General features: G+C 46.2%; 1 protein-coding gene across 4 annotated transcripts in view; it reads right to left on the bottom strand.

Annotated features, from left to right (window-relative positions):
* CAPN9 (calpain 9) overlaps positions 1 to 13,100 on the bottom strand; it is a 158,718-nt gene that overhangs the window by 77,372 nt on the left and 68,246 nt on the right. For all 4 annotated transcript variants that reach the window (XM_033937999.1, XM_033937998.1, XM_033938001.1 and 1 more), the window contains 3 exons: positions 8,860 to 8,943; positions 3,873 to 3,958; positions 3,524 to 3,601 (listed from right to left, as the gene is read on the bottom strand). In XM_033937999.1, the coding sequence (XP_033793890.1) occupies positions 3,524 to 3,601; positions 3,873 to 3,958; positions 8,860 to 8,943 (248 nt within the window). The remainder of the gene's footprint in view (positions 1 to 3,523; positions 3,602 to 3,872; positions 3,959 to 8,859; positions 8,944 to 13,100) is intronic.

Raw genomic sequence — 13,100 nt, 5'->3', positions numbered from 1 at the left:
TTGGCCCAGGCGGATCATGTGTGGCATCTGGTGGCAGATCCTCTTCCTCTACCTCTTTTGGACGACCTTCTGACTCAGGGTCCCATTCCAATGTTCGATCTAGGTCCCTTCTGTCTTACAGCTTGGCTCTTGAAAGGGATCACCTAGGTAAGAAGGGGCATTCCAATAAAGTGATCTCCATTCTCTTGGGGTCCCGGAGGCTTTCTTCCTCGGGCATATGTGAGGGTTTGGCGTATATTTGAGGAGTGGTGTGATGCGTGTGGAGTGGTCTCTTTTCATGCTTCTCTGCCTAACATACTAGAGTTCTTACAGGATGGCCTGGACAGGGGTCTGGCTTGGTCTTCTTTCCAGGTTCAGCTTGCGGCCTTCTCAGCCTTGGTGGGTTGTTGAAAGGTCAGCGTTTGACTGCCATTCCTAATGTGATTTGCAAACTAATGGAAACCCTAATCAAACGCCAATTGGATAGGATCATGGACGAGGAGAATCTACAGGATCCCCGCCAACATAGATTTACTAAGGGGAGATCCTGCCAATCCAACCTGATCAGCTTCTTTGACTGGGTGACGAGGAAGCTGGATGTTGGGGAGTCCCTGGACATCGTCTACCTGGACTTCAGCAAAGCATTTGATAGTGTACCACACCGCAGGTTGCTGAGCAAGATGAGTTCTTTAGGTTTGGGCAACACATTGATCAAATGGATTGGGAACTGGCTTGGAAGTAGGCTTCAGAGGGTAGTGGTGAATGGCACCCCCTCCGAAATGTCAGAGGTGATAAGTGGAGTGCCACAGGGCTCCGTCCTGGGCTCGATCCTGTTCAACATCTATATAAGAGACTTGGCAGAAGGGCTCCGAGGTAGAATAACATTATTCGCCGATGATGCCAAACTAAGCAATGTAGTGAACAAAAGCACAACAGACAAAAATTCAATGGCAGACGATATGATGCATGACCTACTTCTACTGGAGCGCTGGTCTAGGTCCTGGCAACTCAGTTTCAATGCCAAAAAATGCAAAGTCATACACCTGAGAAACCAAAATCCATGCAAGACTTACACCCTAAATGGCGAGATCCTGACAAGAACTGAAGCAGAAAGAGACCTAGGGGTGATTGTCAGTGAAGACATGAAGTCTGCAAATAAAGTGGAGCAAGCTTCATCCAAAGCAAGGCAAATCTTAGGTTGCATACGCAGGAGTTTCGTCAGCCGTAAACCTGAAGTCATTATGCCATTGTATAGATCCATGGTGAGACCACACCTAGAGTACTGTGTGCAATTCTGGAGGCCGCATTACCGCAAGGATGTGCTGAGACTGGAATCAGTCCAGAGAATGGCTACCAGGATGGTCTCAGGACTCAAGGATCTCCCATACGAGGAGCGGCTAGGGAAGTTACAACTCTACTCACTCGAGGAACGTAGAGAGAGGGGAGATATGATCGAGACATTCAAGTATCTCACGGGCCGCATCGAGGTGGAAGAAGATATCTTCTTTTTCAAGGGTCCCGCGGCAACAAGGGGGCATCCGTGGAAAATCAGGGGCGGGAAACTGCACGGTGACACTAGGAAGTTCTTCTTCACTGAAAGGGTGGTTGATCGCTGGAAAAGTCTTCCACTTCAGGTTATTGAGGCCAGCAGCGTGCCAGATTTTAAGGCCAAATGGGATAGACATGTGGGATCTATCCGCAAAGATAGATAGGGAGGGTCATTGGGGTGGACAGACTTGATAGGCCGTGGCCCTTATCTGCCGTCTATTTCTATGTTTCTATGTGGCCAAATTGCTCAAGCCTCCCGTACGACCCTCTGTTCCTTCTTGGGATCTGAATCTGGTTCTATCCATTCTGGTGCGCCCACCTTTTGAACCGTTGGGCGACTGTTCTTTGAAGGTCTTCTTAGTGGGCATTACTTCTGCTAGATGTATTTCTGAGCTGCAGGCTTTCTCTTGTAGGGCTCCCTTCTTGGAGTTTTCTAGGGAGCAGGTTGTCTCGAGGCCTGTTCCTTCCTTTCTGCCAAAGGCAGTTTCTCCTTTTCATGTCAATCAGGCAGTGGTCCTCCCGGTGTGGGGTAGCCAGGAGGGCTCTTCCAAGCAGATACAGTTGCGCAAGTTGGATGTTGGTTGGGTTCTTCGCTCTTATGTGCAGAGGACCCAGTAAATCATATCATCTCTTTGTCCTTCTAGCGAGTCCTCTTATGGGGGATGGCTCTTCTAAGGCTACTATTACACGATAAGGAGACTATTGCTTTCGCTTATCTTCTGAAGAAAAAGTCTGCTCCAGAATTTCTCAAGGCTCATTCTACTTAGGGTCAGGCAGCTTCTTGGGCTGAGTCTTCTCTAGTGCCTCCAGTGGATATTTGCAAGGCTGCAGTTTGGTCTACTCTGCATTCCTTTGTCAGACACTACCGTGTGGATATTCAAGCACAATGGGATGCGGTATTCGGTGAACATGTTCTGGTGTCCGCCCTTCGGGGGTCCCACCCTTGATGAGTACTGCTTTGGTACATTCCATTTGTAAGGACTTTACCAGTCTATGAGGTGTTACAGAAGGAGAAATTAGGTTCTTACCTGCTAATTTTCTTTCTGTTAGCCTGGAGACTGGTATAGTCCCCCACCCTATCTGACTTTCTGCGGTGATTGAGGGTTTTTGTTTTGCTTACGTGCAGATTTTTTTTTTTTCTGCGGGTTCTAGTATTTTTCTAGGGCTGGGGAGAATTAAGAACAGCGGCTATGGCTCAGCTGGCTTAGCTGGTGAGCTGTGGGGATATTTTATTTACCATGGTTAAGTTCTACACATGTTCCAACAGTTGTTTACAGATGTTTGTTGTTTTTACACTCCTGTTTGGAGTATGTGTTACTGTTTACAGTTGAAGTCTTTCCTAGGTTCTGCTTGGCTATTCGGCAGACTGGATTGCTAGGGGAGAAGCTATCCTGATATACAAGTTTGTTCTCAGTCTCCAGCTTCTGGTAGCAGTGAGATATACAACCCATTTGTAAGGACTATATCAAGCTACAGGCTAACAAAAAGAAAATTAGCAGGTAAGAACCTAATTTCTCCATACTTGTTCTTGGTTTGTTCTTGCTGTTTTGGGTCACAGACCGTAGAAGTCTGTCCTGCACTGGCCTTACTTTCAAACTGTAAGCTCTCTCCAGCCTACCCAGACCTGTATTTCCATAATTGGGATAGAGAACATAGAAATCTGTCCTGTTTTTCCATATTTGGGACACAGACCTTAGAAGTTTACCCAGCACTGGCTTTACTTTTCAGCTACTAGAGTTGCCATCTAGGCACCGCTAAGTTTTTGTTTTGATGCCATCCTCTTTCTATATAGGGATTCTTTTGTGTTTACCCCATGCATTTTTGAATTTCTGTCAGGGGAATTCACATGTATATGTATACATATGTTGATATGTGTATTTTAATATTCTGAACATTTATACATCTAACTGGTGTGCACATTAGCATCTTCCTTAAAGCCTGTCAAAACTGACCCCTAAGAATTCAACAACATATGAATCAAAAAATGGTATCTTACCAGAACTCTCCATCTTCTAATGCTGACTGGCAGAGACGTTTCTGTTCAGATGGATCAATTGCACGCCATTCGGGGGCACTGTATTAAAAAAGAGAATTCATGTTTTCCTGCGTCTATTAATTGAGATCAAATTAGTGACTGGAACTTTCCAGCTAATAGTGTGCAACCCAGATGGTCAAACATTTCTCCAAAGATGCCATCTAGTGGATGAACAAAGAACAGCACTGCAAGTCCACAAGAACGACACAGGAAATCACTATACTATATGGGAGAAGGAACATGAAAATAAAATAAATGCAGCCTGATGACAAGAAATAACAGAGCAATAAAAAAAATAGAATGTACTAACTCGTCACTCCAAGGGCCATTCCACTCCACTTGACCCCATGGATTTCTGATTCTAATGAGCTGAACCTTCTGACCTCTGTACTTCACCTATACATAGTTTAAAGAAAAAAAAAAAGAGAATAAGGGTCTTATTACAAGAACATAATCCTACCTTGGCAAACAGTGTTGTTCAAAGTACTATGTGTAAGATGCACTAAAGATACCGACTGAATCACTGTTGGCCAATTTTCTGGCTGATTCTCGAGCAGTTATCGATGCACTATCAAGTTTGCATGCAAATGCAACCGATCAATTGCTCAGTGAGCAACTGACACATGCGCAGAGCCCTAACAGCAGTGACAGGGGAAGCAACCTCCTGTCACTGTTGTTGGGCTTCTTTTTTTTTTTAATGGCACAGATTTGTGTGTGATCCACATGCACAATCTGCCCCATTAAAAAAAAAAAAGACATCAGTGATACAGCAGAGGGAAGGCCCCGGTGGGGAAGGCCCTTCAGAGCGCTGCCGCTGTTTTGGATGCCTCGGAGGTATGTCAGTCTCACGATGGGAAGGATGGTGGGGTTCTACTGCATAGGGGGATGGGAGGGAGGGATAGAAAGATGCTGCACAAGGGGATGAATGAGAGGGGAGGAAAGATGCTGCACATGGGGGGGGGAGAGAAAGAAATGAGGAAGAGATTGTTGTACATTTAAAAAAAAAAATGACATCCCCTGAAAATAAGTCCTAATACATTTTTTGAGAGATAAAATTGATATAAGACCCAGTCTTATTTTTGGGGAAACACGGTGGCTATGTGGTTAAATTTAGGTCAGAAAAAGAGGCTATCCTAAATTAAATTGCTTAGGTATATGTACATCATCTGAATACTGCTGCTATACATATAGCTGGCGTTGGTGACCACACTTTACTTAGATTCAGCTCCATCACATACTATGTAGGAGTGCTGAGTATCCATATTGTTTACATGTATGTCATGACCAGCATTTTAAAAATTTGTGATTATCCCCACCATTGAATATTTAACTTTCAATTTTTTTTCTCCCAACTCCAACCTTGCCCCCTTGGAACAACCCAGAATTTCACAAGCTCAGTTACTATGTGTACTCCACTTAGAACGTACAGATCTAAACTCACCGAATTACAAAAATGATTGGAATTGTCGTATGAAAACAGCTACCTACTTCCACATGCTTTCTTATTGTTCTGGAACCTGGGCATTTTGGCACAATCTTGCTTTAAATATGAAATCTCTTACCTACAGATGTACAGATATTACACAGTATAAAATAGTGATTTTTAGATTTTCAATGTTTCATAATCAACTAATCAATCTTAATTTTTCCAGCAAGACCCAGCTATACTACTGCCTACAATATTATAAATACCAAGTTACAATCGTGAAGTACAGCAGCAGGATGAATCATTTTACTAAAGTCCAGTGGGGAAAATGATACCATGTTAGCTCCGAGATCTATAGAAGGCAGCATTCCCCATCACCTATCTAATATTGTCTATTATTATTGTTTCTTCTCTGTTCATTGTATTTTTATTTGATTGAAAATGACAATAAAACATATTAAACTGGTCAAATGAACATCTGAGAGATGTAAGTCCATGGTTTGGGCTAATAAATTTCAGATTAACTCTAATACAAAAAATAATAAAAATTGGATCCATATATGTTGAAAATCTAAGCCACAAAGTCCACTTTCAATGGAGAAAAAGACTTCGGAGACCCTCAGTATCTCTCCTCTCTCATCCCTCCTTATACTCCGCCCAAGGAACTCCGCTCATCGGATAAATCTCTCTTATCTGTACCCTTCTCCTCTATGGCCAACTCCAGACTCTGTTCCTTCTACTTTGTGGCACCCTATGCCTGGAACAAACTGCCAGATTCAGTACATCAAGCTCCGTCCCTGGCAGTATTCAAATCCAGACTCAAAGCTGCTTTAGATTCCAAATTCCAACCCAACTGCTAAGCACCATTAACTGTATTACCATTCCCTCTGTAATTCTCCCATCCAAGCACTGTGTATAGATGCACCTTTTTGCCCAGTTTTTCTGTCTCTTCCATGTTTTAGTTGCACTAAAGAAATGATAAGTAATAGTAGATGACCCACTGTGAGGAAATCTACACAAGAATTGACTTGACTCACATTCTTAATGGGTCACAATCTCTTTCATTGGCCAAAAAACCTCCATTGTCAATTATATCTCTATGGAGTTCATTTTCAAAACAGAAAGACATCCAAAAACAAGGCATAAAGTGGCACTTTGACGTTTTAAGCCCTCCTTTACAAAGCCACACTAGCGTTTTTAGTGCCAGCCGCCGTGGTAACAGCTCTGACGCATCAGAGCTGATACTGCTGCAGCCGGTGCTAAAAACGCTAGCGTGGCTTTGTGAAGGAGGGGGTTAATTGCCACAGCAGAAATCCAATAGGATTCCACTGCCAACTGAAAACTTTGAACAAGTGAGTAGAAATGTGAAATGCAGAGGCAATCTCTTAGCATAAAGCCGATTTGGTGCAGTGATAATGTTCATACAGAAAAATACACGTGGAACTGAGAATCCGCTATGATTTCCTTCCATGTTACTGCAGACTTACTCTACAGCTCCCTCATATATCACATTTTCTATACAGGGTGGGCCAAAAGTATGTATATAGTATTTCTTTTTATTTTACAGGTATTGAATAGGTATAATACAGTACTGAATGATAAGTAAAAGCAAAATAATGTACCGTATTTTCTCGCATATAACGCGCGCGTTATACGTGGTTTTTACGTACCGCGCATACCCTTGCACGTTATACGCGTGAGCGCGTTGTACAAAATTTTTTTTACATAGTTCCCCCCCGACGTCCGATTCACCCCCCCCCCCCGCAGGACCGCTCGCACCCCCACCCCGAAGGACCGCTCGCACGCACCCGCACCCCCCCCGAAGGACCGCTCGCACGCACCCGCACCTCCTCGCATCCCCACAGCCTCCCGACCCCCCCCATCATGTAGAAGCTCCTACCAGTGTTCTGCTGCTTCCTCTTGGCGGTCCCGACACCCGACACGATCGGGGCAAGAGGGAGCTCAAGCCCTCTTGCCCCAGCCAACCGCAGCACCCCCGACACGATCGGGGCAAGAGGGAGCTCAAGCCCTCTTGCCCCCCCCGACTCCCCGACACAATCGGGGCAAAAGGGAGCCCAAGCCCTCTTGCCCCGCCGACTTCCCAACTCCCCGACAATATCGGGCCAGGAGGGAGCCCAAGTCCTCCTGGCCCTGGCGACCCCCCCCCCCCCCCGCTAGTTGTTCGGGCCAGGAGGGAGCCCAAACCCTCCTGGCCACGGCGACCCCCTACCCCCACCCCGCACTACATTACGGGCAGGAGGGATCCCAGGCCCTCCTGCCCTCGATGCAAACCCCACTCCCCCCAACGACCGCCCCCCCCAGCCAACCCGCGACCCCCCTGGCCAACCCCCATGACACCCCCACCCCCCTTCCCCGTACCTTTGTATAGTTGGCCGGACAGACGGGAGCCAAACCAGCCTGTCCGGCAGGCAGCCAACGACGGAATGAGGCTGGATTGGCCCATCTGTCCCAAAGCTCCGCCTACTGGTGGGGCCTAAGGCGCCTGGGCCAATTAGAATAGGCCTGGGAGCCTTAGGTCCCTCCTGGGGGCGGGGCCTGAGGCACATGGGCCCAACCCGACCATGTGCCCAAGGCCCCGCCCCCAGGAGGGACCTAAGGCTCCCGGTCCTATTCTGATTGGCCCAGGCGCCTTAGGCCCCACCAGTAGGCGGAGCTTTGGGACGGATGGGCCAATCCGGCCTCATTCCGTCGTTGGCTGCCTGCCGGACAGGCGGGTTTGGCTCCCGTCTGTCCAGCCAACTACACTAAGGTACGGGGAAGGGGGGTGGGGGTGTCGTGGGGGTCGGCCAGGGGGGTCGCGGGTCAGCTGGGGGGGCGGTCGGAGGTTCTTGGGGGGCGGTCGTTGGGGGAGGGGGTTTGCGTCGAGGGCAGGAGGGCCTGGGATCCCTCCTGCCCGTAATGTAGTGCGGGGTGAGGGTAGGGGGTCGCCGTGGCCAGGAGGGTTTGGGCTCCCTCCTGGCCCGAACAACTAGCGGGGGGGGGGTCACCAGGGCCAGGACTTGGGCTCCCTCCTGGCCCGATATTGTCGGGGAGTTGGGGAGTAGGTGGGGCAAGAGGGCTTGGGCTCCCTTTTGCCCCGATCGTGTCGAGGAGTCAGGGGGGCAAGAGGGCTTGAGCTCCCTCTTGCCCCGATCGTGTCGGGGGTGCCGCGGTTGGCTGGGGCAAGAGGGCTTGAGATCCCTCTTGCCTCGATCGTGTTGGGGGTGCCGCGGTTGGCTGGGGTAAGAGGGCTTGAGCTCCCTCTTGCCCCGGTCGTGTCGGGGGTGCCGCGGTTGGCTGGGGCAAGAGGACTTGAGCTCCCTCTTGCCCCGATCGTGTCGGGGAGTCGGGACCGCCAAGAGGAAGCAGCAGGACACCGGTAGGAGCTTCTACATGATGGGGGGGTCGGGAGGCTGTGGGGGTGCAAGCGGTCCTTCAGGATGGGGGTGCGGGTGGGAGTGCGTGCGAGCGGTCCTTCGGGGTGGGGGTGCGAGCGGTCCTGTGGGGGTGGGGTGAATCGGACGTCGGGGGGGCATCAGGCTTTCAGGGTGGGGACAGGACTTCAAGGGGGAGAGGAGAGTCAGGGCGGGCAAAAGGAGAGTCGGGCAGCATGCGCGGTATACGGGTGTGCGCGGTATATAAAAATTTCTGTACATAAATTTGTGTTTTTCGCGCGCTATACCCGTGTGCGCGTTTTACACAGGTGCGCGTTATCTACGTGAAAATACGGTAACTGATACATGAATGTTGTTTGTGACACCGGTAAAATAAAAAGAAATACAGAATAAATACTGTATACCTACTTTTGGCCCACCCTGTATTAATGGCAAACAGATAATCACACAGACATAATTTTTTTTTTTTTACATACCTCATTCAATCCAGTAATTGAGTATGCATGACCCTTAATAAGGCCTTCAGGTGTTTTAGCTTCAGACTCAGTAGAACTGATAATCTAAAAGACAGATTAAACATTTGAGCTTGTTTACTCACAGTAACTGAATATGCACAGTTACATATATGTAAGAGTCTATAGATTAAGTCAGGGGTGCCCAATACGTCGATCGCGATCGACCAGTAGCTCAGGAAGGCAACGTGAGTCGATCGCAGAGCCCATCCCGGGCTCCGTGATAGACTCGTGTTGCCGTCCTGATCTACAGGCCGATCAGCCTTCCTCTCCAGTGTTCTCCCTAGGGCCTTTTAGCTGGGTGGTCCGCCCAGCTATCATCTGCCACTGCTGAACATTTAAAAAACCCCAAAAAAACCAGCTTGGAGATTTCAGCCTGTAGCGAACTTATGCTCCGGGCTCTAACATGTGCGTGCCGGCTTCTCTTCTCTTCCCTCCGAAACCGGAAGTTATGTCGGGGGGGGGGGGGGAGGGAGAGAAGGGAAGCCGGCACGCACATGTTGAGAGCCCTGAAGCAAGCGTTCGCTACGGGCTAATGCGGGAGACAGGTTAGTGAAACATTTGTTCTTCTTCCTGCCTGGGTCCTGCCTACTTTCTGTTTCCGCAAAGGCAGGACCCGGCAGCATTTCCCCCAATAGGTTGATCACGATCTTGGGCTGATCAGCCTTCCTCTTCCCGATGGCAGAATTGACGTCGGGGAGAGGAATGCTGGTTGGCCGAAACAGGGAGAGCTTGGGGCCTGTTATTGGTGGCGTTTGGGTCCTGGTCCCCGATGGCAATGGCAGTGGCAGTGGCTTGGGGGAGGGCAGGGAGAAAGAAAGAAAAAGGGCAGGCAGGGATACAAAAGGAAAGAAGAGAAACAGAAAAAAAAGAAAGGGAGGCAGAGAGAAAGAAAGGGCAGGGAAGAGGAAGGAAAAGTTGGGGGAAGGAATGAGGTCTGTGAAGGGACACGTATCATGAACCTTGATAATTTTCCTTAGGCATTTGTTGTTTAAAGTTGTAAGAAAACCAGGCCCTGTTTGTTTATCTTTCCTTCTTTGACATGAATGTTTAAACAGAGTTGTTGTGAAGTGAATTCAATTGTTTTGTTAAGCCGTATTTACAGACAGATTTAGATTAGAAGCTCTGCTGGTTAAGGCTTTTTCTGACCCTCTGTGGACTTCAATCTCCAGATAGGAAAAATGCTGATGTGTTTAAAGTTTCATGTGACCTGTGTCCATATATGGTTTGTGTTTACGTCACATGCCGTCACATGCTGACAAACCTGATTCATATAAAAGATGTGAAACTCATAATAAAATTTGGACATGTTTTGGAAGACGATTTCTGGTCTTTAAGATGTGTCCCCAGGTACCTGACTTCCAAATGACAGAGACAGAGAAAGTATGGGGCAGGAATTGGGACCTAAATCCTTTTCAGTTGGGGACTCGTCCAGGATGGGCAGATGATATCACCAATATTTTGTGAGTATTTCTGAATTTTTTCTGTTCTTTAATACTCACTGGGTAGTGGTGACCTGTACCCACCCTTTATTTTAAGTTCAAGCTTTGGGTTCTATTATGGAGTTTTTTTGGGAAAAATCTCGGGGTACTTTCGGTAAGCGCCCCTCATAAATATAAGCAGCTGCCATTCTTTCGGGAAGAATGAAATTATTTATAGAACCCCCCTGCCCACTCTGTCATTTGTAAGGTTAAAACTTTTATAGAGTATAAGATTTTATTGTCTCTTATTACTGTACCTCGCTTATAAGGTAAGATAAGCGAATATTGGTTACTCCTAGACAAATGAGACTTGTACGGCTGTGTGTATGTATGACATTTTTTCCTTCAGCTCCCATCTTTCTGTGTCACCAATGTTTAATACTGAGGTAGGACATGCTGTTATGTGGAATGAATTGAAAGCGCTGTTTGAATCAGTCTAAGATCTTTCCCTTGTAGTTTGTACACAAGCACTATTTCTTGTCTTCCTTTTGATCCTGACTAATTTTGTGCGTTTCTTCTACGGCTGCTTCCTTTGTGTTCTGTGCTGGATCATAAAAAAAAAAAAAAAAAAAGAAACAAGAAAAAGAAAAAATTCCGTTTTAGAGGTTTTCTTTCTTGTGCAGAGCAAAGCTAATCTGTTCTTTGCTTTCATTATCAGGGTCCGTGTATGAATGTTTTTGTCCCTTCCCCCAGACTTCACTGTTTGGGCTTCCACTGACCCCCTATAGTGCTTCTTTGAAGTTACTCATTCTTGGTTTTATCAAGCAGTAAGGTGAGATTCCACTGCTTGTCTCTTGACTTTTCTCCGGCATTATCAAAACCACCATCTCTTCTTATAATACGCCCATCGCTCTTGTTGTCAAAGCTGATGGCATTCCTCGTTTCGTCCTAGATTTTAGGGCTGTTAGTGTTTTGGTAATTCTCATTGCACTTATGTTTCTTCCACCATTCCATCGGCAGCCAATGATTTTTTCTGTCATTGTCCTAAAGAATGTTTTATTTTAGTCCCTGTTGGTGAGGCTTTTCAGCTCTTTTTTTGCCTTCACCTTTAAGCAACAGTATACCTAGTGTGGAATGTCCTTCGGGCTATTCTACAAGTCATGCACTGCCCCTCATGGTCCTATTCTCATTTTGTACAACTTTTTGTGTTCCATAATTCAGGAGACCTGTCAGGCTGATAGTTTTCACCTTTTATAATGATTGTCTGTGTGTGGTCACAAGGTGTCACGAAATAAACTGCACTGGTGTAAATCTGAAGTGAAATACCTGGGTTTTGTCCTGTCTCATGGTCAGAGGAAAATCTGCACTTTCTGCATTGCTGCTGTTCTGGGTCTGCCCCGCCCAGCTACCAAGAAAGACATGCTTACTTTTCTTGCTATGATTGGTCACTGCCGCCAATGGATCTCTGCTTGTTCCTTCTATGACCAGATTTTGAGACAGACCCTGGTTTCTGAAATGACTGCTCTTATCAGATGGACTTATGAAATGTTGGACATTTAAGATGTGCTTTGTTTTCTAGCTCAAGTCTGGGTTTCCTGCTTATGCCCACATGTTTTATCTCTTTGTTTGGGACTATTGTAACACCATGAAGGGAGAACATGGCGGTAAGTTACGCTCTGTTGCCTTTTTTTTATAGTCACTCCTGTTCAAGAAAGCCCTGGCTGCTTGTGCTATGGTGGTAAAGATGGTTACTTCTCTGACCCTAGGTCACCTCATTACCCTTCACACTTTTCACAATGTACAAGCCCTTCTTTTAAATGGGCTTTTGGGTCTCACGGGTGAACAGGATTCTCTTCCTCTCTTTTTTCACAGCTTCCTCTGAATTTGATGCCTGGCGTTTGGCAGGTGCCCAAAGCCGCCCCTTTGGACGGACTTTGGTGCAAAGAGGGGAAACCCTGGATACCAGCTGCTAGCTCCCCCTTATTCATTGCCCAATATCATGGTATTGGTTATCGTAGTGCTCGCTCGACATTTTACTTCTTGCTAGTGATATTTTCATTCTTGACCTTTTGCTCCTTGATACAGATATATATAGTTCGATAATTACAACTGGCACGGTTGTGAATTGAAAATAAATTGGAAAATACAACTCCTTTCTATTGTTTTAGCTGAAATTAGGATGTTGCTAATTTAAAATGTTTTTTCCGGATTTATACATAGCCATCCCAGATCCGTTTTGGCACAGATATTTCTAATGTTTTCCATGGGTCCTCTTTATCACTGCAGAGATAGAGACGCTCCAAAGAGACATTAGCTTTATGCCTTTTTCCAAATATGAGATGGTTATGATATACATTATTTGTTGGTTTTTTTTTTTTTATATCAATGTGTTTATTTGCAGAGTTAAATTCAGCCCTGCACACTTGACAGATGGAGAAATAGCTCCACGCTTAAAACTTTATGTTTTGTCTGTGTCATGCCTACTTGTTTTAGTTTAGTGGGTACCCCAGGATACATAATATTGGCCATTTCTAGAGCTCTTTTTCCACTTCTTACTAGCCTAACTGCGCAATGTTCTTTTACTTTTAGCTTTTATATTCTGAATATAGTTTAGTTAAGGGTTATATGTTTAAGAAAAAGTTTTACTTTATACAGCGTTTATTTCGTGGTGTTCCCTACATATGATCCATTCAATATACATTTCTGAATACATTCAGTACATCAGTATGGTCTCTCTGAAGTGCATAATAGTTATATGCAGCACGAAAAAACATATCTTTTTGG

The sequence above is a fragment of the Geotrypetes seraphini genome, chromosome 3 (assembly GCF_902459505.1).
Source record: "Geotrypetes seraphini chromosome 3, aGeoSer1.1, whole genome shotgun sequence".
Classification (NCBI taxonomy): Eukaryota; Metazoa; Chordata; class Amphibia; order Gymnophiona; family Dermophiidae; genus Geotrypetes; species Geotrypetes seraphini.
Note: the sequence above shows the minus strand (reverse complement) of the source record. Positions and strands in the feature narration are given on the sequence as shown.